At 38.0% G+C, this 23,145-nt stretch overlaps 1 protein-coding gene across 1 annotated transcript in view; it reads right to left on the bottom strand.

Annotated features, from left to right (window-relative positions):
* Positions 1-832: 832 nt before the first annotated feature.
* Positions 833-23,145, bottom strand: part of IL1RAPL1 (interleukin 1 receptor accessory protein like 1) — a 581,999-nt gene continuing 559,686 nt past the window's right edge. The window contains exons 10-12 of the mRNA XM_044442750.1: positions 21,951-22,094; positions 5,915-6,085; positions 833-1,687 (exon numbers count right to left, since the gene is read on the bottom strand). Coding sequence (XP_044298685.1) covers positions 969-1,687; positions 5,915-6,085; positions 21,951-22,094 — 1,034 coding nt within the window. The 3' untranslated portion in view covers positions 833-968. The remainder of the gene's footprint in view (positions 1,688-5,914; positions 6,086-21,950; positions 22,095-23,145) is intronic.

Raw genomic sequence — 23,145 nt, 5'->3', positions numbered from 1 at the left:
TCAGTGCCTATTGCCTTACTTGCCTGACAAATGTAAATAATCTCATTTGAAGAATCGAAAGCAAGAAAAGAAACCACTTATCTCAACCCAATAATAATAATAATAATAATAATAATAATAATAATAATAAAACAACTGGGGGAGGTGAGGGAAGTCACAAACACATCCAACACTTTCTCAGGAAGTGAATGAATTAGAGTTGGTATGTTATCGCTATATAAAAGGAATACAATCAACTCATAAAATAAAACAGAAAACCCTATATTTCTTTCTACATAATCCATAGTGGTCATAGTGGTTATTGTGAAGCAAGTGATACAGACTGGGTTGTTTGTTTGTTCCACAACTATTTACTATGTGAAATGTTAGACAATTAGACCATCTTAATTTCACTCAGTGTGGTGTTGTAAAAAGGAGAGGTAAGGGAACAGAGTATGACAGTGGAGGAAGAAATGAAGAAAGGGCTATGAGTAATCAGTGGGGCCCTCCTAAGAACAAGTGTTCACGCACACGCACACACACTGGTGCTTTGCTGCAAGCATGGCCTCTGGGTATCAAGCTAGGCAGGCCAACAAAATGGATAGTGCTTCTGGATTCAACAGAGCTTTGTCCAAGCATTCCCAAGAAATGTTAAAAAAATAACACTCAAACTATACTAATGAAGCAAAAAGGTTTTCCTATCTATACAGCAGTCTCTTCATTTCTCTTTTTTAAAAAATGTAAATATACAAATCCAATGACATATAAAACAAAGTCAAAATGTGAATGGCAAGAGACATGGGTAAAACAGGAAGACTGATGCTACAAAGAAATTTGCAAAAACATATGTACAAGACCCTGTTTTTCCTCATATTTCGGAGATTGTAATGCATGTTTAACAGCAGCAGTCGAGGATGTAGTTCCAGGCACCAGACTGCAGGCTTCGCTTCTACACAAGGGGGCGGAATTCCCCCTTGCATGCATGTATGTCACCAAATGACACTCGACACACTGGTTTCCCGCGGAAGGAGTGGCAGTATCGCACTGTTTGTATGAGCCTCGTCAGGATTTTGCTCCCTGTTAGTTTTTGTCTGCGGCCTCTGCCCATTAATAAGTGTCATAGGGATGTTGCAGTAGGTATGTTGGTTACCTATTGAGGTAAGAGGCAGGGTGCCAGTAGGAGGTACGTCGTATTCATAGCTTCGATAATAGTGTTTCTGGCGCATCTGGGAATGATACGTATTATGAAACGTGGAGCGCAGGTCAGGATGGGCAGTGGCAAGAGCAGTAGAGGTAGCAGCAGCCATAGAAATTGCTGAGACCGTCTGCAGTTCCCCGAAGGGCCCCTGCTCACTGACATCTAACACCTGCTCATGGGTGATGGGTTCTATCCTCTTAAAAGGCATTTCGTACTGTAAACGTTTCCAGAATTTGGAATTCAACTTGTTGCATTTTGGTCCGTGCCATTTAATAACCGTGAGGAGTTTGATGGTGTGTTTCAGGGCCTCCACCTCCTGGTAGTTCATAATGCCCCGGAGTTCACTGCATTCGATCAGTATCACTTTAATTTCACCTGTAACTAACATGTTTCGAAGTCTTGTTTCCAGTTCAAAGATACTCCATCCTCTTCTGACCACATAATTTGGAGTCATAACAATGATCAGCCGCTTGCTTTGGTCTACACATCTTGCCACATCTTCTATGTATGCTGCAAAGCAAAAAGATGACTCAAAATCAGCCAAAACTCATGCTTGTTTTGCAAGATGGTGTGCAAATCTTCCCAAAAGTCTTTTTAAAGATATGCATGAGAGAAATAACTTATGCATTGCACTTATGCGCCACAAGCACATAATTCAATTTAAATTCACCAATATTTACTCACCCAGCTATTTGTGGTAAGAAAGAATGATCTCCAGGAGAATTCTCATTCTTGATGCTAATAGCTGGGAAAGGAAGAGCCCACCCAAAAGCTGTGTTGTGAAAGTTGCCCACAGAAATGTTTCTGTCCCTTTTCCAGGAAGCAAGCAGGGAAGAACCCTTCTGTGTTTCCTTCAGCAACAAGGATCTTTGCACCAAGAAGGGATGCTTTGAAGCCAACATGGGGGGGGGGGGGGGGCTTGCTCCCCTTTCTGCTTCTTGGAAGAGGTAAAAATAGAGATCTATTCTGCAATCATATCCGTCTCCCTTTTCTCAAAAGAACAGCTCCATGCAAGGAGTAACAACCTTGAGCACTGTGCTCCTTTTTTTAGTACAGAGCTAACAAAGGTGATCTCATAACTTTCTCTTTTGGACAGGTTTTCTCCTTGCTTTACACACAAAAAACCCCTCACTTGGAGGCTCCAACAGTGCTCTGTTGTAATTTTTTATGAGACACTTTTTCTCACTTTTTTTTTAAGGTGTCTTTTTATTTTCTTTTTTTACTTGTTTCTGGTAAGGAAAGGACGACGATGTCCTGCCTGAAGGACAAAGCATTTCCAAAGCTGCAAAGGACAATGCCTTGCCAGAAGTTTTGAGAAAGTTGCTCTACCTGAGACTTCTCAGTAAGAGGCTTTCCTTCTCATTATAAGCAAGAAGGTGAAAACCCTGCCTAAACCCGGCACCATTGTTTAATGTGGGGCTGTGCTATGGAAGCTTTGTGCAAGTCAAACATGAATTCTATTCATGCTATTAGCAGAATTCTCTGGAGAAGGACAATAGACCATGGAGTGAGAAGGCAATGTCAGTAGATAATGAAAGCAGGAAGAGGAGATGGGGGACAGAACTGAGAAGTAAGAAAGTTGACGGCAAAATCAAGGCTGGTTAAAATCAAGAGTTTGTTTATGAACACATTATTTTTGCATACTTGAAGTCATACCTTGACATGCAAACTGGATCTACTTTTATGTACACAAGTATGCTATTTAGTAACTTAGGGAGGGCCAACCAAATGTTCCATTTAACACATACAGTGGAATTAAGCATCCTATATGTATTTGCAGGAAAGCACATATAGCCCCAAATCAGTTTGAAATGGTGGCACTTCAATCTGAAGCATGACATTAAGCTTTTGTCAGTTCATTTTGTTCTGAAATTCCATGGCTCCATGTAGGAGAGGTCTAAGTGGCTCTAGTGGAATGAAAGGAGATGTTTGCTTGCTTGCTTGTTAGTTCTTAATAACCTCATAGCTTTGTGATACATGATTAGCAGAATGTGGCCATTAGGTTACATCTGGAAGAGCTTAGTATTGTGCTACCATGCTGCCTCATTCCTGAAGTTTTATGTAGGATCCAGATGACATCTTCCATGTGTAACTGTTTTTCCAGTTTCTTCTGTCTGTGATTTTAAACTCAGAAAAAATAAGGGGGTTAAAAACCAGAAGACAGCAGAGTGCTTCACAATTGGTAGGATCCCTCTATCTGGAAGCATCTTTAATATTATGATTTCCATAAAGGTTATGCTCTGTTTCTGTGCATACTGACTTGGCTTAGAGGCCTACTTCTAGTGCACTCTTTGGGGCAAGATGATGAGACAGCTCAAGTAAGTTGCAATAAAATTTGATTCAATTACCAGTATGAAAAGCTGATGCTAAAAACAATATTTAACAATGTTCATGTATTGAAACAATAGAACTATGAGTAAATTATTTCACATCAATGTTCAGGCACTCTGTTTCATGTGGCATATCTCTCAATGAAATGTATTCCTTTACCTTGCAGGTAGGCTCTTGCATAATTGGCTTCTCTTACATAGATGAAAATCCCCACATATAGAAAGCGATATAGAAGGGACCTGGGTTTAACTTCTATGCATGCTACCTTTGTACATGCAAGGATTTCTTGTATGGGGAAATATGATAGTCTGAAGTGGCATATCTCACACTCCATTTCCATATGCAACGGAGAATGGTATTGCTACCTCATGCTCTATGAAAGTGACAAAATTATCAGTTTACAGAACATGTAGCTATAAAATGAATCAGACATTAAATAATAAAAGTGAAGCCATATATGCTGATGAGTTCACCTGGATCTCTCTCCTCTTATATCTGCAATTTAATACACTCAACAGAGACTAGTGCATGGTTGAAATGTGTCTGGAAAGTCTGTTAATATTATGCACAAACATTCCTGGGATGGCAACCATTCACTGAGAATTTAATGTATATTAACCTGAAGTTGCCAGGCACATTCTGCACTATTCTTGTGTAGTCAGGGCAGGATGGAGCATTGCCTTGTTTCTCACCTAAAGGCACACACACACACAGGCACTGTGTCAGGCTGTTAAGGTGGCTGAAGGTTGGAGATGTTCACCCACATCTCTATCCAGCCCTGCCCTCTTCCAAGGACTTTCAGCTCCATTGTCAGTAGTGCATCCTTGCATGATAATTATATTTACTATCAGGTAAGCAGGTGCAGCCCCAATTTGATTGGGACAGTGGTGCTGTAAGATGGGGAAAGACTTAAACCTTCGCTTACCAATTTTCCCAACATTTCAATCCCCATGAGTGGAGGGCTTCAACAAAAAGTGGGAGGGAGGGAGGGAGGGTGGGAAAAAATCCCATGGACTACACCAAGGGAAAAAAAATCCCTTTGTGTTGGAAGCTTTTGGGGGAAATGAGGGAGAAGGTTTAACCCTTTGTTCCCGAGCACCATATTCTTGATCCAAATCACCCCTACCACATGCCTACACAAAGGAGAATAACATTTTCACTCGCAGCTACAGCATCTGTAATTTGCAGATTGTTTAGTCTGGGCCTATTTTGGATCAGGTGGGAGTCCAGTCAATGACACTGGAGGACTACACAAGCATTTCATTTGCAGGAACAGATTAGCATATTGAGTGCCTTTACCAGCAGACTGAATGTTAGGTAGAGAACAACATTCTGTCCCCTTTCATGGGGATTCTCCTGATACCAGGCAATACATTCATAGTAGGATTGGGTTGCATCACAGAAGTTGTACACTTTATCTCTGTCTTCCCAGTTCCTGTTCCATTTAGAGACTTGGTGTGGAATCTAGATTTCATTATATTTAGAGCAGACCAATTAAAATAACTGTGACTTTAGTTAGTCACTACCAACTTAAGTGATATTAATTCAATTGATTGTTATTCTAAGTATAACCAAAACTCAATCCAACCAAGGAGCACTTTTGAAATGTTTGGTGGAAGTCGTCATTCTGGCTGCTAGTGGCCATTATTTTGCTTACCCAGAAGTTTTTGTTTTTGTTTGAATGAGGGCAAGGACATTGGCCTCATTCCCAGTTAATTAATATAGCAGTATCTAATGGTATCATTCCACAAACTCAAATAGCACCAATGAAGCTCTGACATCTCTTTCTGTGGCACAAGCATGTGAGTATTAAGCACACAGAACTGCTTATGCAACCACTTCTGTAACTATGCTTGCACAAATGTAACTTCCATTGTATTCCACCCCTGCATATAGTTTGGAACCTAATTAGCACAACATCATTTCTGCTAGCAGAATGATACAGATGGATACTACCCAGAATGAGCATACTGCCCAGATACTGCCCATGGATAGTGCCCAGAATCATCTCAAGGCAATCAGAATGACTTGGTCTCACTGCGGGGGAAAATGAAAACAGAGGAAGAGCTAACTCTCAGGCTGAGCAGCATGAAGATGCTAATGTATTGAAAAATGGTGAATTGAAGGCGGCTAGTTTTAGGGCGTATTTTACCTCCCTGCCTTCAGCCTTACCTTTAATGGATATTTTTTAACAATATGATATGACCATGAATAGATGTAGTTAACAACATTGATACTAATAACCATCAGCATGTAATTTCTTTTTCATTTCAGCTTAACATATTAAAATAATATACTCTGAAATTTATATTTTAGAACTGGTAGAATTTCTTCTAACTTTAGTGCAATGAATAATTCAAATAGAAATGCTGTCTATGCACAGGCACCCACAAAATTAGAACTTACTTCCAGTAGGAATCAAATCTCTATCAGGAATGAACAATTTGTAGCCATAATGCTTTTCAAGCATATCTGGTAGGATCTCAAGAGCAAATCGTTCCTCTTCCCCCGTTTCTTGATTCCACTGGTCAGGATCCACTTTGGTGTATGACAGGTATGCATCATAATCTTTGTTATCTGTGGAAAGAAAAGGAGGGGTATGAGAAAAAGAAGAAAGAAAGAAGACAGTTTATCTTTCCATTGCTATTGCCTTTTCACCTAGAATTGGCAAAACCATGCTACATGCCTTTGCCCCCTTACATATTCTGTCCCTTTCCCCTTTCTGCTCTACTTCACCAACTGGCTGTTCTTGTTTCCTCTTCTATATAAACACTTCGAGATGAAGAATAAGAGAGGGAGGCTTACAATAGGTTAGAACCATAGCCTTCTTCCTTTTATTGGCAAAGCTATCATTTATAAGTCAAGTAATCATATTCTTGGAAGAGACTGCATCAGGACCCTTGCCTTGCCATAAGCAAGCCAGCACTTCCTGTAGTAGGAATAGGTTAAACAATTTAGATCGACAAGAATCTGAATTGTAGCATCATTTTCTGTTTTAGTGCTGACCCCACATTTTAAAATTGCTCAAGTAAAACAAGCAACCTCCACACTCCTCCCTAAAATCTTCCAAAATCTTGAAAACTTCCCAGCTTCAGTCTTAGATTTATATACAAAGAGTTGGTTCATTCATTGCAGGAACAGCCAGAATACTCTAGCCACACTTGACATTTCCACTTTTAATTAACAATGTTCTGTCCTTGGATTGCTTCATGATGTGCAAATCCAGAAGCTCTGTGTTGCTGAATGGGTTAAACAACCTAGAGTTAACCAAACAGCAAATCAGAGATAACGGGAGAGAATAACTTGGTTTATATGACAAGGTAGGTTTGGCAGGGATTGTTCAACTCAAAACGAACTGCAACATGTGTCAGGTGAGATATTTTGAATATCCAGTGCTTAACAGGGGTTATCATGTCATGTGAATCAAAGGTTATTTGCATAACTTTGGTTTCTTGTAGGGCTATGCAAGGGTGGTTTAACTCTCCAAGTATCTGCAGTGGACACAGCAACCTTCGCTTTGGTTTGTATATTCAAAATGCTGGTCAGCATGTACCATGTCATGGCCCATCATCAGTTAAATACATAGTAAGTTGACTATGTCACTCATTCTGGCCCACTTGGGTGGAGAATGCATAACCCCTTTGCTAAAAAATGAAGCTGAAATGTTAAGAATCAACTTGCCAATTTTAGTTCTTTAAAAACACACACACTAGATTTCACTGCATTCATAATCAGAAATGTTGGGAAAAAACTGAACTAGATTAGATATTCAAGGCTGGAATGGGTCTATACCTGTGCAATAAACTTAGACTGATTGACATTCAGGATTTTTTAAGCAAAAGTGGGAGAGAAGAATTTTTTGGGAATCACTGAATCAATTTTTTCCAGGCCTAGCATTCATCTGAAAACAATTTTGGAGGATACAAGTATGTGTGGGTGGACCTGGTCCAGCAGGTGGCTTATAAATTTTTAAATGAATTTATAAATGAGTAAAAGGTGGTGGATACTGCAGTGAAAACTATTTCCTTTATTTATTCTATGTTGTATTTAAACGAATCTAGTTTGTTGCAGTGAGTTGCTTTTTTGAGGGGGAGTTTGTTTTATTTTTTGCTTTAAATATGTCATTTCTTTACCAAAGAGAAGTACATGTATCTTTTCAATATATTCATTTGGTGTGCTTACTTGTAAGATTGAATGAAAGAAACCTTCATTAATTTTCATTAAAGGATCAATAATGCCAAGTGCTCTGGAACTAATTCAGTAGAATAAGAGGTCACATTTTGATTTTTGTTGTGCAGAAAGTAGGGAGAAATCAATGGCAAGTAATGAAATGTTAACATCCATCTAAATCTCTAGACAGCATTATGCTCCAGCTATAGAGAATAGCAATTGCTTGTAAAAGAGGCTTGACTGAATATCCAACTGTGTGCTATAAGTAATGCTATAATGATTCAGTGCTGAATTCAGCTATTTACTAGCAGCACCTCTTTTTTGCATCTCATTTTATTATTTTTTTTACATATCAGGTGGTTCTTAAAAGTAACACATGCCAACTATAGCATTTCTGTTGGTTGGCTATATGACAAGCAACCCATGAACATTTTGCAAATGTTAAACTTGGCTTGCATCAAGTGGGTAATGCAATATCATTTTTAAACTTCTTGCCCCAGCAGAGAATGTGGTTATACTGGTACAAAAAATGCACTAGTGTAGAAAAACCACTATTTCATCATCATCGTCATCATCAATTTTAAATATTTATATACTCCCAAAGATCCAAAAATGACTCTTGTCTCCACAGAGCTGTGACAAATTAAATGAAAACCTTAAGTGTTCCCATAGGAAAAGTAAGAGGACAGAAAAAGATGTTCATGGTCAACACAACTCTTGATGAGTGGAAAAGAATTGGAGCTCTAGTAGAATCCCATGGCTACCTCCAAACTTTGATGTAACTTGGAGTCCTCATTGACTTAGCTTGGCCCCTAAAGGTCACCGAGTTCAGACTTTTCCCAGAATTCTCCTGGGAACAATAGCTGCTGATTTAGAGAGAACAGTAGGACACACATTTCTTTACATACTTACCATGTGGGGTGAAATGTACCAAAACCAAAACAAATCTATTTAAAAGTGCTCAACATTCACTTCAAACGGTAATGGACAATCATAATAATGTTCTGGAAACCTAATACTATATATGTGCTTTCAGTAGCTTCTCTTCCTCCCTTCTCATTCACATTATCAGTGATTCTACACACTCATTAACTTAGTGCACTATTGTATGCATGTTTAGACAGGGAAACAAAATCCTACTCTCCCAGCCAACATTCCATTCTGGTCTAACTGTCAAGCATTCCACCCACAAACACTCTCAATCCAATCTCGAGTCTCAGACTGTCCCCGCTTCTCACTTGCTCTCTTTCCCCACAGCTACAACCAAGGTTAGGTTTCTGATTAATTCTTTGTACAATCACATCCCATTGTCAGTAGTGTCCAAATCCTGGCAAGGGAACATATGCAAAAAGAGGTTGGAGCCATTCTCCTTCTCCATACTCCCAAGTTTAGTTTATAGTTTTTAGCTTTTTTAATTTTTAATTTTGTTTTACTTATGGAGTGAGAAAGAAGGACAGAGTTGACAATGAATCCTCAAGGGACACACATTGTTTGGGAGACAAACAAAATGATGTCAGGTTGTGCAGAGAGAAGCACCATGGTCTTCTGTCTCCCTGGTTTTGCATATCAGTTGGGTGTATGAACTGGACTGCGTGATTTTATGGGGTAAATATTATTATTATTATTATTATTATTATTATTACTACTACTACTACTACTACTACTACTACTACTACATTTCTATGCCGCCCCTTGCCGAAGCCTCGGGGCGGCTTACAACACAATAAAATACATTGAAATACAATAGAGCATAATAAATTGCCACTAAATACAAAAATACAGACATCACTAAATGCTGAAGTTGGTAACTGGCTTCTTGACTGTGACTTGTGGTGGAGTTTTCAAGAATGTTGTAAGTGTGTCTGTCAATGCTGCTACAATGGTACTTTTGCTGTTTTTATGGCCAGTGAATTGTCTTCAGATTGATAAAAGGAAATGTTGTTTTCAATGAAAATATATCACACAAATATGAGAATTCTTTGATTTCTTTTCAGTTGGATTGTTTTCAGTTGGTCAAATTTGGATGGTCACTAAGGTAAAAATAACCACAGGGCTTCCCCTCTCTATGTGATGGTTATGTTCCGTGTGATCTAATTATCCTTGTGGTGTTGCTTCCCATATTGTTCAAACCTGTTCAGGGAAATGAACTGGAATGGTGGTGGTGTCTGCAACCCTAAACATTTTCTGGTAAAGTTTAGTGTGGCAGTGAATTTTCCCCTGTGTGGGTTTGGTAGATTGATTAAGATGATCTTTTCCTATAGACCTATGGCACTGAAGCAATACTCTGATGCTTTGGAACTGTTCTGCTTGGCATGATGAACACGCCTCTCCCAGCCCCAATTTCATGATGGAATGTTAAGATGGAAAGAATGGTCAACATGGCTGCTTCCAAGCATCCTCTCAAGGAACCCAGCAAGCTTATAGAGAACTAGACGCAATGAATCTAACAAGACAATGACCACAGCATAGATGGTGTAAGTCTCAGAGTGACTGTGACTCTATAAGAAAGGCCAGAATTCTTGTGCCTACTTTGTGGTTATAAGAGTGGTGAAATACTTTTTTCCCACCAGTGCTTCCTCAGGTAGCTATCCAGAGTCTGTCCCAGTCTGATCCTCAGAAGAATATACTGGAACCCACAGTGACTAACTGTGACAAATTTGATAGACATTTTAAGGATAAAGCCCCTTGGACTCAGCTGATCTAGATACCATCACTCCTGCAGATTCAAAGATGTGCAGAGAACATCTGTTTTATGAGATCATTGCAAGTTGTAATGGTCTTAGAATATGCACAATGTGCTTGGAGAATCCATCCAGCTACCTGTGTAGCTTTCCCTGTCTTGCTTTCTTTGATCAAGCCAAAGGCAATTGTCCAAGTGGGTCAGGAGATGATTGATCTCTTATTAAGAAAGAGAGTTGCCCAACTTGCCCTGAAGCAAGTAATTGAGAGACCAGTTCCTAAGAAAATGCATTGAATCAAGAAGTTTTTAACAACTTTCACTTGGCTACATTTGGGTAAGATGGTAAAGAAGGCAGGGGCAGTCCAGCTGAAGGCAGTTTTAGAGGGAACATTATCTAGATCCATTTCCATCTGGATTTTAGCTTGAATTGCGTATTGGAGTGGCCTCTGTCATCTCTTTTACAAAAGAGGAAAGCCAAGTGTGACACTGTTGATGTTCTTGTTGATTTTCTTGGACTTCTTGGTAGCTTTTGATGCCATTAATCATGACATCTTTCTGGGACAGTTCTGTGGGTTGACCTTAGGGCTGGGATGACATTGTCATGGTAGTTCTCTTTATACCTACAGGGTCAGTTTTAAGAATTTGTAATAAGTGACATTTGAGCTGTGGGGTCCCACATGGTTCCATCCATGCTATCTAATGTTCATTAATATTTATCTGAAGCCACTTGGTGAGGTCATACAAAGATATGGAACAAGGCATCAGTGCACAGGTAATATCCAGCTGTATTTGCCCGCATCAGATGAGTCTATAATGGTCGTGAACTGCTGTTTGTCCTTGGCAATGGGATGGATAAAAGCCAATAAACTTAAGCTGAAGCCTAACTAGACAGAGGTACTGTAGATAAATGGTTGGGGGTGCTCCTTTACCCTGCAGTTTGACTAGAAACCCAAGTGGCTTTGGTGGTTTGTGGCCTGTCTTGGGTGGGGTAACCTTGCCACAGCAGTGGTAACCTATGGATTGGATTTCTGCAATATGTTACACATGTGGTCGATCTTGAAACTGTTCAGGGATTTCACATCTGGAGAATTCAGTAGCTAGAATTTTAACCAATTTAACTTGATGACATTATATGTTGAACTAGTTCTTAAGGAATTGCAATTCATGCTACTGGTTATTTCTTTTAAAACCTTCAACAGTTTGGAGCCCAGATACAGAGCAAGTTGCTTTTATTTTGACAGGCCAGGAAGTAGATACTTTGTCTCCAGCACATAGAATCTTTCAGTTTTGCTTTTCTAAAATGCTGAGAGGGAAGAAGTTAGAAGGTTGAACAGATATTTGAATCATGTAATTCTAGAGTATGTTTCATTCAGGGTTTTTATCCCCTTTCTTTCCATTGTGCAGTGTAGCAATTCAGAGAAGGAAGTGAAGTGACAAGTTCTTGTGCATTTCTTTCTTTACTTTCCCACCAGGTAGTTCACCATGCCTTAGTTCTTCCTCCCTACTGAAATTTCAAAAATTGTTTGGTCAGATTTCCTCTATCATTTCACTTCCATTTTCCTTATGTTTCCAATCTCATAAGCAGAATCAATCAACCATAATGTATAAATATCCACCATAATGTATAAATATCAACCGTAATGTATAATTATTAATTATAATGTATATTAATAATATGATTGAAGTAGTAATTAGCTTTTTTCTCCTGAAATTCCCTGTGTTTTGTGTATGCAAGGGAGGTAGTTCAATCTAACAGGGTAGGGCATGCTGAGAACATGACATGGCTCTTCTTTAATGCCACCATACTTCATTGTAACAAACGAACACACACCCCACCCTGCTTCTCAACCATCTCTACTGCCCTGGACTTATGCTTCTGACAATGTACACATTCCTGGGAGCACCTCTATGATACTGAATATAAGTGAACTGAATATAAATGAATTGCCCTGCAAAATCTCCTAACGCATGAACAGCTGTATTTATCCCTCTGAAACTTTGCAGGGTTCTAGGGCAATCTCTAGCATGGTTTTTATTTTCAAGTCCACAAGAAACACCAGTGCTGAAATGTGTACTGTTTAGAATAACCACAAAATATCAATACTTTTCTTGCATCTCCTCTGTAGCTGTTGTTTTGAAATTTGACAGACTATGTGCCCTCATAAAAAGGGAAATATCCCTGCAATTTTTGTGCAATTACTCCAAGAAATATCTTTCAAAAAATCTAATATAAGGGCACATTCACAGATTATCATTTTATAAGGTGTCAATATGTCTGTAAGTACCATACAATTCAGACCAACATAATTACTTGTATTATCTTTATTACTTTTTCCTGATAGATAGTGAAGCCCTGAATTTCTGGTCTCTACTTAGGTTTGGTACCTGATTCAAAGAAAACAGGTTCTAGATTGATTTGAGCTGAAATGAATCATTTTCTGAAGAACTGGACTGAGGTCCGAGAAACTGTGTGTTTCTACAATTTCTACAATTTCATCTATTCCTGTAGAATTTGTTAATTCATTCCACTGGAACATGAGGTAGACCAAGTATATAGTTTTGGAAAATAAAGTAGCATCTGATGCCTGAATTTTCTTGTAAGGGCTTTTAAAATAGCAGTGAACATAGTATTTCTTGAATCTATGTACGGTCAAGATAAAAAATTCAGCTCATTTAAAAAAAAGTCAAATTGAGATAAATTGTAGGCCTCTATCTCCCCCTCCCTAATTTATTCTGAAATACATGAGAAAAGTGCCATTAAAACCTTCTGTATCAATGCATCTTCTCAGTGAAAATGTGATTGATTTGTTGCTTGCACTTTGGCTCTAAGTATAGATTATGCCATTTGACAGATTTGCTTGTCAAGGTAATGTGCTTTGGTGATAAACATACTATCCTCTCTACTTCTATGTGTAGGAAGAAAAACAACACCTGCTATGGACCACATAAAACCTAGAATACCCAAAGTGTTTACCAGAGCTTTGGAACTAACAGAGAGATGAAAGGCAAAACCCCCTGGCTTACTTTAATAGCTATTTCTTCCAAATCCTTTCAGTATTATCTGGAATAGCACCACTTCATAGGAATGGGACATACACTCTTATACACTCTTATTCCTCTTATGTGAGTTACAGATTACAAGAATTGCTCATAGCTGAGCAACATAAGGTGCCTGCATGTGTTGTCTAAATATGGCGAGGCAGAAACCTTTACCTGGTTGCCTACAGTTGAACTAAACTAAGGGAGAGAATCCTTGAAAATGAGAAGGGATTTGACTGCTGGCTAATAAGGAGCCTGGGGAAGGTACTGTCTTTCCCAATTAAGGAATGATGATGATCTAGAGGAAAAGTACTACCTCCTGAAGTGCTTACTAGTCTTAGAGATGCAAACTTTGCTGAGCGTGTGCAAGGCAAGAATTTGATGCAGAGCCCACATTTACATCCTTGTATCCACACTGTGGTCTTCTGTACAATTTGGTGGCTTAATAAACACTGTGTCATGTGTTATGCTGCACATTTCTCCTTAATATAAAAGCAAAGCTACATAATCTAGTCCTTATAGATAAGCCAAGCTTAGTTTAAGCAGATATGATAGATTGTTACCCTTCCTTTTATTAAAATGCTTGTGAAATATGACTTTTGTCCAGGTTGCAAATAGGATTTAAGACTCAAACACAGAACATTCCTGTGTGCTTTCCACAAATATCTGCAACCCTCTGTTCCTACGTTTGCAAGATAGGGGCTCATTAATTTGCTTCCATGCATTTGCTCTTTCCACTGAGACTGAGAAAAACAGACACTATTTCCTAAGGAGTTATATGTACTCTTGCCTGTTATAAGGACTCCCTAGTACAATCCTATCAGCTCAATCTATGCATATCTGCTTGAAATAGGAAAACTCAGTGAGACTTTCACTCCAGTGTTTAGCATTTATGCTTAAATACTCTTGTGATGGAAGATATCCATTGTCTTTAGTATCAGGTTGTTTATAAAAAATATTAAGTGCACTAGGACCTAATGTATCTTGCTGTCTTTATATGAACTTGTTACACCTTTATGTTTAGGAGTCTAAACTAGATGATGAATTATTAAATTATAGCATCTCTGTGATGTTTTAGTATGAAAGGATTAAAATGCATCTCCCAGGTCTTATTTTACTGTAAGTTCTATGATATAACAAGACAATAAAAGTAAGAAACAATGCATAAATGGTATACACACAGCCCATCAATTTCAAGCACAATGACAAAATATTTTACTCATGTATTATTTTGCTGAATTTCGGATCTCAAATCTGAGATATAGCATTGATAGAGACACCAGATTAGATTATATTTAATTAGCCCCAGACTGAATGATGCATTATTAATTTTAGATATTTGCTTAGATATTGCATTTGAATAAGTTTAGAAAATGATTTTTCACATTGCATGAAGTATTTACATTAATTCTACAGCTGTGGTAGTTATAGCAACAATAACAACAAAATCAGTCACATTGTCATATAGTCTTAGAAGGCAACATGATAGGCAAACAAACAAACAAACTCATATTCAAATGGGGATCTAGAAAATACAAATGATGGGACAATGGAAATTATATTCTGTGTGGGCACAGAATCATGAAACGAAGATATGAAGGTAGAGTCATACTCACCAACAAAATTAAAGTAATGAATGAATGCAAACTCTACTGGTGACAAAATAGGATTTTTATTAGCTACTAGTGAAAACCATTTCTCTTTCTCTCTTGAGAACTGCTTTCTTGAACATTTGTTACATGGAACTTATTCCAAATGAGTCAATTTCTAAATGCATTTTTAAAAGAAGAGAAAAACAGAATACACTGATGTTTATGATACTGATGGATATAAATTAGAGAAAGTTTTGGCTGGTGAGGCATTTCCTGACAAGGCCTCATCTTGAGATGGAAGAGTAGGATTTTGGTTCACGTGAAAATAATTTTGAAATGCTGAAGTGGCATATGCCAACAGAAGCTCTAGTTATCAGAATTAACTAGAATCTAAATTATTGCTATTATTTATACAACACAGATTTAAGCACCACCATTCCTTATCCTTTGTTCACAGAAATCCATCACAAGCTCATGATTCTTTAATTACTGGAAGTCATTACTTACAATCTTAGATTATACTGCAGCTTTCAGGGTACATAGAGGCCCTGGGGCCTTTTCTGTGTTCACAAGCTGCAAATATTTGGCCATGTGTATGCAGTACAGGGGAATGCCTCCTTTTACAGGAAGAAATGTGTGGTTTAGTACCAAAATAAAGCAGGAAAAAGGGGCTCTTTGAAAGCAAAATTGTTGTAACTGTGCAAAAATGTTGGGGGCAAATGGTGAAATTATGCTTTTAAAAGGAGAGATGCTTTTCTCCTGTTGAAGCAATACTGAGTTTCAGCAGCACATTTGATGGCAAGGTGGGGGCAGTGCCTGGGGGAGTGGAAAGACAGTGGGGTCCCCACCCCAGAATGTGCTCACACTGTAATAGAAATGGACATTCCTTAATAGAAAAGTTCCATGTAACAGATATTATTTGGTCTTGAAAACTAGCTTTTGGGGCATTGCTGTAAACTGTTTTGTAATCTAAATCCAAATCCATATTAGGTCTGGCATAAACTTGTCCTAGTCATAAAAAATACTAAAATTCTGAGTCTTGAGAGAACGCTAGCCAACTAGTGGCTTTCAATTCAAAGCAACTTAGAGACAGAAACTTGATAGATTGCACATTCTTCTAAACATGATTTATTCACAGGAAATTTCGTGAAGATCCATCTATGGAAGTTAATTCACCCAAACCTAATGAACTTCAAGAGTTCTTTCAGAATATTAATCTACCAGCTGAAAATGAAGATCAGATTAAGTGGTTATCCTGGGATATGATATAATGATATGTTATGTACCATTCCATCTATTGGGAAAGACCAGATGGTTTTCTGACTGCATGGCATAGGATTTTTAAGAGCAAATTAGTCTCCATTTTACATTCCATGGAGTGTGTGTTTGGATGTCTCTCAAGAGTGACATTTAATAATGTATTTATGTTTAAGTGAATTTGGAAAGGAACTGAAAGAATATAATTTAGTCAGCTTCACAAAACCATAGGGGAATGCTGTATTGAGATGTGAAGTGGTATTACCAATATGTGGGTGACAGAACTCAGCTCTAATTCTCCCAGATCTCAGGAAGACTGAAGGGACTCAACCATTTCCTGAAATATAATAATTTATTGAATGGGCTATGACAGATTGGAATGTTAATCCATGCAATTCAGTGATAGCCACTTTGAGATACTCATATAATGAGAAAGCATGGGTTATTAATGAATAATGGTAAATACATTTCTCTTATCAATGTAGTTTCAAATGTTGATGAATTTGATAACCAGTTGATGAATTTGATCCAGACTTAATTCATCCAGACTTAATATACATGTAACCAAACAGTTCTGAACAAATTAATCATCAGATTTATTATTTTCAATCTAAAAGTGTAATATCAGTAGATATATGCAAAGTATTCAGTTAAATTATTTGTGGGGTATTTTATTGTTCAGTATTCAATCATAGTTATTTTATTTTATTATTCTGAAGCAATTAAAATTATATTAAACATCTATGTTCAAAGTTGAACATGAATTTAGGGCATCTAAATATGTTGAAGTTAGCAAATATCAAAGGTATTGATACCTTTTTATTAATTAATATAGTGCTAGAATATTCAGATGAAAAAATCTATCCTGACTGATACCTAACTAGAGGGAAAAAAATACAACAGAAACATTTATACGTTGATTATACTTCATAGTTTTTATTTCTAATCCATTTTCTTCCATTTCTTAACTGCTAGGTTTAATAAATGGATTCTTGCCTTAATCAAGCTTCTTAATAAACTGAAACAAGTGAATAATCATGCCTATCAAGTGTAAGCAGATAAAACCAGTTTTACAAAGCTGACCATTCCAGGTGCATTAAAAATTCATTAAATGTTGATAGTTAATTATAACAGTTCAACTGTCAAAAATAATCACTTCTAAATTGAATTCCTTGCTAAAGGAAACAAAATCAAATGTAAGCCAGTGGCAACAAATCATAATAAAAATATGGTTTCCATTATGGGATCAGAAAAACATGATAGCAAATTCCAGCTAGGCTTGGTGGAAGGAAAAGACTCACTTTGCCCCACAAAGCAACCTCTTTCCATGTCAGCACCCCAAGTCCCCCCTGAACAGTATGACAACTGTTCAGGCTTTGTATCATTGCACAATAGTATCTATTAGTATTTTGTTTAAACTAGACGCTGTACTTAGATGCCCTTGCCAAAAGACAAGGAGGTAGAATTCTCACATACAGTCCTCCAGCTTACAGGGAGGAGGTCCAGGTCCTCCGGACCACTTAGCTCAGATCCCATAAACTTATGACTTCCAATAATTTCAGAAAGCACAGAATAGAAATGGATCAGATATTTAAGAAAATTGCAGCATATCTTACTTAAACCTGAAATTGCCTATAGCAAACTGCAGATAGATCCCTTCCTCAAACTGGAGGGCTTGGTTCTCTAAGCTCTTAGAGTTAGACTCCTAGTTGATCTACATGTGGTATATTGGACGCCTATAAAACTCTGGCAGAGGATAGGAAATCTGGACTTTGCACTGCTTGCAATGCTTCACAAACTCTTGGGCTAAGGGGCTATTACATTTTAATATGATTCTTTGGCTGCAATCCTAAACCTGTTTGCTGGGCTATAAGCCCCACTAAATACAGTGGGACAAGCATATTATTGTTCTGTTAGTTCATTTTAAGCAACAGGGCTTCTTTGGATAATTCCCTGAAGTTTATATCCAGAAGATGCATACATGTGATGTCTAGCTATGCCTTTCTGGTGGCTTAAAAACTTCACATAAAAAATTATAAGCCTATTGTCCCTTTGTGGTTTTATGAGCAAGCTACACACAATGTTTAATATGTAGTGCACAGGGTTGTTTAGATAATCTTACATATTGGCATACCAGTTCCATTGAGGCTTAGTCTTGCTGCTAATTAGTTTTCCTTTCTGACTTGGGTTACATTCATAGTTCAGGGATACTTCTAGACTCAAGTCTGAATCTGGATGCTCAGGTTTCAACAGTGGCCAAAAGTGCACTTGCATGGTTCAGGCGAGTGTGCTAACTGCACCAATTCCTAGAGATATCAGATATGGTCATGGTCATGCATGATGTAACTGTATTGTATCTGGACTGCTGTAAGGCATTCTATGTGGTGCCATTTCTGAGAAGTGTTCAAATTGTTCAGCTGATCCAGAATGTTGTTCCCAGGCTGTGACCCTGAGCACAATTAAAGTGCTGCTTATTATCTACAAAGCCAGTCGACTTGAAAGAGTGTATTTTCCTATTCAACTCTGTCAGTGTTTTAAGATTTTGAGAAAAGGTCTTTCACTCAGCCCCACTGCCACTGTTGGTATGTCTGGTGGGAACATAATAGAGGACCTTCTCAATGGCTGCTCCCAAGCTGTGGAACAGTCTGTGGAGAAAGACATAGATCGCCTCTGATTTGTTGGTCTTCCATAATTCAGTGCCATCTAGTGCTGGAGAACCTCCAGCCCATGGGCTTCATTCAGCCTGCCAGGTCTCCTTGCAAAGGCCTTAGACAAGGACCCTCCTTGAACATGTGCAACATCAGAGAAAGGACAGGATGATGGAAAGTGGTTCCTAACTGAGCTGTCATCCTAAAAACATTCCTCAGGGTTACAGTTCAGATGGCTACAGTGCCGCTTCATCATTGGGAGAAGGTGAACTCTAGACTGAGCCTAAGCCTCAAAAAGCAGCTTTCCAAGGAAATGATGCAGAGCTCTGCCACTTTTTGCCTCCTTTCCAGGAAGGTAGGAAATAGGAGAAGTCAGTTCAGGAATTTTCTCTGCCCTCCCTTTCCTATAACTATCCTGGGCAGCCCTGCATAGAAGGAACTAGTTGAATGATGGCTATTGAATTAACTCTATTTAATGAATGGAGATTTATTAATCGTTAGAATACTTCTAAACTCCAGTGTAGATGACACAGATTGCTGATAATTAAATAGACTGCATTTTTCAATTCTACAGTCTGAAAGAATTACAAATTCAGTTAGTATGGAACCCTTTTGAAAATGAGATATTTTGAACCAAGTATATTATATTAACACAAAGAAGAAATAGTGAAGAATGCTCAACATTCTAGAGAATGAACTATTTTTAATGGAACTTCATGTTAAACAAGGTATAAAATAAATTTTCTTTCATATTCTTTTCCATGTGGGCAGCTCCTATAGAAAGGATACCTCTGTGCTTATGAGGAAGTGAGGCTGGGGTGTAAATGTTAATACAAAATGAACACAAGACTCTTTTGTGCCTTGATTTATAATCTTAAAGACACAATGATACAGTTATATCTTCCCTTTTTGGATGAAGAACATTTCTTCTAAATGTGCTACCTTGTAGTGAAACCTGAAATTTGTCATGTTCTGATGATCCACCAAAACATGAAGGTTTCAACAACATGGTATGTTATGTTTCAAATCTGCATTTATATTGCACCTTCCCACAAGGTGGCACACAACATTAAAATTCAATTAAAACATTAAAAAATAAGTGGTTTAAAATTTACTTAAATCAATTAAATATTAACATTGAACAAAAAAACAAATTAAAAACACCTCTCTCTCTCTCCACCTCTCTCCCCCCACACACACACCAAGCACAAATTCACAGACCTTTCCCAAATGCCTGCTGGAACAAAAAGGTTTTGCTTGCTGACATCAAGTGGGTCTGCAAAAAGGAACAGCCTCACTTGATACGGAACCTTCAACAGCTGGGCCTGGCTTTTATGCCCCAGCACCCAGCATTGCTGCACCTGGAAGAAGGGAGGTGGTGGACCTGAATCTGCAAGGAGGCCAGTCAAAAGTGTCAGAGGCCTTGCCCCAGCATATGCTGGCTAGGGAATCTCGGAAACGGCAGGACTCTTTCTGTCTAAACATGCAAGGATTGTGCCCTGAATATCTTTCCACATTTTAATTTGCACCTAGCTGCCTACCTGTGGGCTCTGATAGTGCATCACATATGACCAGATTAAGCTGTGCTTGCTATTTTCTTCACAGACCATTGCTCATTTTAATTGGCTTTCTCTGCAATGCTATAAAGAAAAGAGTGAGTACATAGAGTTTTCTTCCATATGCTCGCACTTTTCTTTGTATTCCAGGTATAGATCATTTGTTTGTCAAATAGCAAGTGTGTCAGCCAAAGATTTGCAGGCTGCCTAGAACAACAATGTTGATTAATTCCCTAAAGTGAACCCAGAGAGGCAATAGAGTGATTTAAAAATCAGAATAAAAATTAGGATCTTGCATGACAAAAAACAAAACAAAACAGTCTATCACAGAAAAGTAGAAAGTACACTGAGAAGAAGCCAGCAGTGGATTTTAGCTCTAATATCACTGGGACAGTTCATCCTGAGATTTAGTCTGACCTTTAAAGATGCTCTCCATGATGCCAAACCAATTCTAGGGATAGATTTCAGCACCATGGATAGCTCCTTAATAGTTTACACTAATACCCAGGAAATGGTGAGGTCATATATAATGCATAACTGGAAGTCTCCAAGCAATCATTTAAAGATCACTTTTATAGCAGAGATGCTGGAAATAAGCAACATGGTTTGAAACATGGTGTGTATCTGTATCTTTTTCCTGTGATTTAGCTACTTGAGTTGCATAATCAGACTCTCCAAGCAGTTAGTGATCTTCTTCCTAGGTTTTACCCTAATTGTCCTAAAAGCTTACTCTGGAGACCTAGCAGGTTTGTTTAGGGCAGAGGCAGGGCTCCCTTTACTTAGAGGCCATGTATAAGTATTGTAGGAAAATGAAAGACACTGCAGAGATCCTTCTGTCAAAACTATATTATAGTATGTCACAAATTGGCCAGGTTTTCAGATATTATAAAATACTCTATCACTTTTCTGTTCCAATCTTCCTCTGAAATATATTAAACTAGTAGTATTAATATTCAAGCCTGGATTTTTTTTCATTTTGATAGGTAAATTGTTTTAAATTCATTTTTTCCAGCAGATATAGAAAATATAAAACATGATCAAAACAGACCTTCTTTACCTGGCTACAATTACTTAATCCAGGTTTAGACAGGCCTTCATTTCCAAACCAAGCAAACTACCATAATAAATGGCAGATAACACCAGAACCTGTTGGTACTGAAAATTTGTATTTTTGGAACTTCTGAGCAGGAAGACCTTTCACACACTTCCACATATGGTGATGTTGAGTAGAATATTTTGCTATTATGCTGTTTGTAATTTTTATTATTATTCTTTCTGTTGGAGGTTTAGGTGTTCATATTTCTTTCAATATATGATCAATTCCTTTTACAATAGCAGTGGTCACAGGTCAAATGCCACAATAGCTCCCTTTGCCCCCTTTGCCCTTAGTGATCTTGCAATGCTATTGTGTTCACTCTCCGTTTTTGCCGCCTGCATTTTTACACTTTATTTCAAAACAACATCCATGTTAAACAAGTATGGAGACGCTTGCTTGCTTACCTCCATCTAGTTCTTCAGCACCAAAATGATTCCTGTAGAATAGCATAATCTCAATCTTGTAGCTCTTGTAGATAGTCACTAAACAAACAAGTAGCAGCAGAATAGCACCAAGCCCGCCAGCAAGCTCAACTGTATACATCAGCTCTGCAAAGAATTATAAAACTCAATAACCACCACATTCTGAACCATTCCTCCTCAGGTCTTAGAGGAAGCACAACCTGTTAACAGTACTCAAATACATGATAGATTTTCGGTTTGTAGGAAGAAAATGTGCTTTACTGTTGTGCTGATACAGATATAACATCATTTTTTCCAAGAAACAATAACTACCGTTATATTCTTGTTGAGCATAAACAACATAGTCCAGGCAGGAGGTCTCATTCCTTATGGTCTATTTTTGTGTGTCTGTGGTCACATATTTGGAAAAAATGCTAACTGTGAGCATTTTCATTTTTCAAAATGTAAATGCATAAAGACAAATAATGTCTCGACTCCCAGTTTCTTATGTTTCACTTGTTTACTATCTCACACCATCCCGTCGATACACAATTCATCTTCCTTCCTTTCCTTGTTTCCCCCCTACCCAGCCCAGAGATGTTGCAAATCATCCCAATTTGTCATTTTTGACATTCTGACATTTAGTGTTGGGATGTGGCCACTTTCTTGTGTTATATTCTACCATGGGAGATTACACAATGGATTGATATCTCTGTCAAGTAGCTTAGTCACCGGAGATGAAAGGGCTTGGCCAACTCCAGTGGTATCTGTCTGTCAACAGTCATCTCCTTGGTAGTATCACTTATCAGATAACAGTAAGTGCAAGTGCTGAAGCTGACCATTGCCCTCTCAGTTATGAAGTACTTCTGCATGTAATGATGGAGGAGTGACCATTCTGAGTTGACTGTCCTATTATTCTTGCTGCTGTTAAGATGGGAAATGAAATAGGGTAAAAATGAAAAGATGCACTACCAAATGTCACAAGGCTGTTGCATTGTTTCATAAAGAGTATTAAAATTAGAAATGAAGAATCATCTGTCATCTTGAAAAGAAACATACAAAACACATTATCAGCTGTAATATTTCTATCATCCAGTTTTTTAAAAATGGCTGTGACTGGAGTTAAAAACTAGTAAAAGAGAGAGAGAGAGAGAGATTGACAGATCGAAAGGGAATGTGAAAAGGAAGTACTGTGCTG

This window comes from Varanus komodoensis, unplaced genomic scaffold (assembly GCF_004798865.1).
Source record: "Varanus komodoensis strain SLA01 unplaced genomic scaffold, ASM479886v1 scaffold4, whole genome shotgun sequence".
In the NCBI taxonomy this organism is placed as follows: Eukaryota; Metazoa; Chordata; class Lepidosauria; order Squamata; family Varanidae; genus Varanus; species Varanus komodoensis.
The sequence above is the reverse complement of the archived record's forward strand: the minus strand, read 5'-3'. Positions and strand labels throughout refer to the sequence as shown.